Below are 3,824 nucleotides of genomic sequence, written 5' to 3' on the forward strand. Positions count from 1 at the left end.
ATAGTAATAAACTAATATGTTAATCTTAGTAACTATAGTTACCTACAACAACTTTAGTGCATTTTTTGGCTATTATCTGCAAGAAAACGTAACATTACAATGTACACCATGCAGAGTTCTTACCTTTGAGGCAGGTGCATAACATAAACACTGAATTTAGTTTAAATTAATTTAGCTCACTAAACACATACTTAAAGGAAGTTTTAGTATGTATTCTAGTTAACCTTAAACTTTTAACTAAATTCTTATCACTTACCGATATCTGTTTGCGAATCTGCTTGGTCTTTAGAACAATGTTAAGTTGTAAAGTATTTAATCATTGTTGCTTGTGTCAGAACTTTCTTATTAATTAGTTTCAAGCTACTTGGCCACTAGTTGCTTTTAAAAACTCATGCAAATTAAAATGTTGGAAAAAACCACAAAGAACAAATTAATGAAAATTAAATAGTTTGAACACAACGAAAAAGCGAACTGTTTTGATTATGTACCGCTTTTCTGCATTTGACTATGTGTATAAATATATCAGTTATTCTGATTAAATTAAAAAGTGAACATTTAGACAATAAAATTATGTGAGTTTTGTTCTCTCATATTCTCTTCGTAAAAAAGTATTTTGTTAATAAAGATGCTTATGTCAAAACTGAATAGGTATGGTAATCTGCTACAGTGTCAGCCATGTTGCGTTTGATCAGCAGGAAATGCTCGAAGAGATTCTAAAGAGTCAAATCTATATTTTATTCTAACTTCTGATAGATTCACTCCTCACGTGTTCTGTTGAATATCCAACGTTTAAATGTTAACTCCTGTTAACATTTAACTCATGTTAATATTTAACTCTTGTTAACATTCAATTCATGTTAATATTCAACTCATATTAACACTCAACTTTTTTTAACGCTTAACTTTAGTTAATATTTAACTTCCATTAACATTTGACTTCTGTTAACATTTAACTTCCATTAACATTTAACTTCCATTAACATTCGGCTTCTGTTAAAATTTGACTTCTGTTAACATTTGACTTCTGTTAATAGCCCACTTGTTAGTGTTCACCTTCTGCTAATATTGAATTCTTATTAACATTCAAGCTATTTATTGTAGTAGAAGAAATGCAGTTTATAAACAGTAAAACAAGAGCTAGTGCTGAAATTATAGCAGTGAGTCTCAAGCTTTGTTTTAACAGATAATCAAATAAGTTACACACTCGTTGGAATTTGCATTTATCCTGTTAGAGTTCTTTATTGCACATGTTTAATATTAAAAACAGCAGCACTTTTTTGACAAAAAAGCAGGCAGCGAGCTTTCGCAGTGCTAACAACCACATGCTGTCATGTGATATCTATAGTGATGGATGCACATTTATATCGAATATTTTTGGTATTCCGACGTCTGTAGAGCTGGTTCACCTTTGCCCGTTTTTGCACTTGCGTATACACTCTCTGCCAATAGCTTCTTTTTCAAACTCTGATCATCTTTCGTACACATGACACAGGAGGGGACGACTCACACGTTCTCGTCTGTAAAATAAAAGTACTTTTGAATATGCAGCTGAGAGTTTGTCAATCAGAGATGAAAATACAACCGAGGAATGATGAGGCAACAAATAGATATTCAATAACAGACATTTTTAATCCCCACGTTATAGGTAAATGCTGTACAACATCTGTACAACATCTGCACAACATCTGTACAACATCTGTACAACATCTGCACAGCTCAGGGAGTAAAAATTTATAATGTTACTGTTAAACTTTCTTCTAGTTGATTTCTTAAAGGGTTGTGATGGCCAACCTAGCAGCATGTTGTTCTATCCATTACATTGCTATCAGAAAGCAAACAAAAGTTTGTGTGCATATTCACATTTACATGTATATATGACAATCCAAAAGCCTTGTTAGGTGATAAAATGGTAAACCTTTGGGTATAGGAAACAGTGAGCAGTTAGACAAGGAAATAAGCTTCTTTTGACAGCATAGCTGGCTGACTCTAGTTGACAAGCACAACTCTCATTTGATAACTAGTAATATTTCATGCACAAAAGTTGGTGCAAGCCTAGAAATCGGTTGATAAAGACCAACAAAGCCACTTGAGAATAGTTGTTAAGAGTTAGTGAGAAACTTTAACAGAATTTGGTCTAACAAAAAATTGACAGTCATTTTTCATAATGGCTTTAATATAATCAATATAATATAATCAATCATCTGTGAAATTTTAACAGTTAGTGTTAATTATAAACTTGGCCAAAAGTTTTAAAAGTCTGAGTAAAGTGAATTTCTTTAAATTTTATTGCATCAATTAAATTTAGTTAAATGTTTTTAACGTATAAAATATAGCTTGTTCAAGAAACAGAAGGGCGCTACTTTAAGCCTTATATATACCAAATGTTTTATGCACCACAAACATTCTCACTCTATGGTCGTAAAAGTGCTGAATAAAAATGTTCTCCAGCTAATACACCCTTCGCAAATATCACATGTGAAGACAGCACTCTAAGAAATACGGTGATAACCAAAAGCTGCATTAAATATCTGAGCTCCTACTTTGTGTTTCGCTGATGGAACTAATACAAATATAAAAAATATTTTCTTCACATTTCAGCAAATGTAACTCACTGTTTCTATAAAAATTTTAAGATTTACACGTAAAACATTCTGTATGTAAGCACCAACATTCATATATAGAATTGAGCACTCATGTTATACTTTATGTAAAATAAATCCCAACCTCTACAAGCTGTCCACCAACAAGTTCTGTGGTAGAAGTGCAGTTGTATGGACTCCCTTTTTGTGTTCTCACCAGCTTTCCTCCCTCTTCGGTAAAGGTTGTCTAAAATAAAATTTCTAAAAAATTTTAAAAAGGAAATGGCTGCTAAAACTCGCAATATTTAAATATCATAAAGAGGATAATGTTTCGGTCACTTTATGTATTTTTGAGCTGTAGAATATAAAGACTTTATGGTTTTGGAACAGTGACTCATTTTTTAAACGTTTGCAAGTACTTTTTGTTTCAATTTAAAGCTATTGAAAAATTATCAATGTAAGTTAGAAAGAAACAGCGATTCGATTTGATGCTTATGTATAAAATCTGACGGCTTTCAGTAGGTTTTAAGTTTACTAGAGCCTTAGATTACCTGGTAAACTCTGCCTCCAGCCAGCGTCTCTGAGAACTCATTCCCTAGGGTGAAGGTTGTTTCATGGGAGTTACCTTTTGCTTTCATTGTCTGAGTTATCTTATCTCCATTAACACTCCACTCTACATATGTTTCTGCTTGCACAGCTCCTTCTATCATGTCGCCAGCTAAGCCTAAAATATACAGAAAATAACTTATATTAATGAGCAATAGTCAAAAAGTTAACAAGTACTAATATTGATAAATAATAATTAATACTAATAATATTAATAATTAAATATTTTATTTGTATTGTGCTCTATTATGATAATGCAATCCTATGTAGCTAATAAGTGAAAAAAAAACATACCAATGGCTTCAAGGTAGTTTCCCAAATTCTCTGATGCATCATTGTCTATTTTCCATGTTCCAACAAATGACTGCGCGACAGACATGACAGGTGCTCTAGATTTAACAGCTAAGAATTAGTGTGAACAGATGTAGAAGGTGATCGTCTAATTTGGATGCTATCACTCTGGCTTTATATAGGTTACCAAATGTCCTATATCTCAGCCTGAGAGGCAGCTGTCAGGGTGTTGCAAGGGCTATGATTGGCTAGTTTATAAGATAATTAGCCACACATGTTATTTTACTCAACACCAGCCCAGACACAGTTGTTATGTCTGTAACACTATAATGTAGTGTGTAATGCTAC

The 3,824-nt window shown here is 32.5% G+C and overlaps 1 protein-coding gene across 1 annotated transcript; it reads right to left on the reverse strand.

Moving 5' to 3' along the window:
* Positions 1 to 1,070: 1,070 nt before the first annotated feature.
* Positions 1,071 to 3,615, reverse strand: LOC137406193 (fatty acid-binding protein 1-like). The gene is made up of 4 exons (XM_068092728.1): positions 3,480 to 3,615; positions 3,131 to 3,303; positions 2,725 to 2,826; positions 1,071 to 1,517 (listed from the first exon to the last, which is right to left on the reverse strand). Exons 1-4 carry the CDS (start codon positions 3,562 to 3,564, stop codon positions 1,458 to 1,460), a joined length of 420 nt encoding a protein of 139 aa, XP_067948829.1. The 5' UTR covers positions 3,565 to 3,615; the 3' UTR covers positions 1,071 to 1,457.
* Between the last annotated feature and the right edge of the window lie 209 nt (positions 3,616 to 3,824).

The sequence above is a fragment of the Watersipora subatra genome, chromosome 10 (assembly GCF_963576615.1).
Source record: "Watersipora subatra chromosome 10, tzWatSuba1.1, whole genome shotgun sequence".
NCBI lineage: Eukaryota > Metazoa > Bryozoa > Gymnolaemata > Cheilostomatida > Watersiporidae > Watersipora > Watersipora subatra.

What these genes read in the sequence shown, in the direction of transcription:
- LOC137406193 (XM_068092728.1), bottom strand. Translation starts at nt 3,564, where the DNA reads ATGTCTGTCGCGCAGTCATTTGTTGGAACATGGAAAATAGACAATGAT. An exon ending in CTGGAGGCAGAGTTTACCAG is followed by an intron (nt 2,827 to 3,130) that starts GTAATCTAAGGC and finishes ATTTTATTTTAG; the next exon opens with ACAACCTTTACCGAAGAGGG. An exon ending in TTGGTGGACAGCTTGTAGAG is followed by an intron (nt 1,518 to 2,724) that starts GTTGGGATTTAT and finishes TTTATTTTACAG; the next exon opens with ACGAGAACGTGTGAGTCGTC.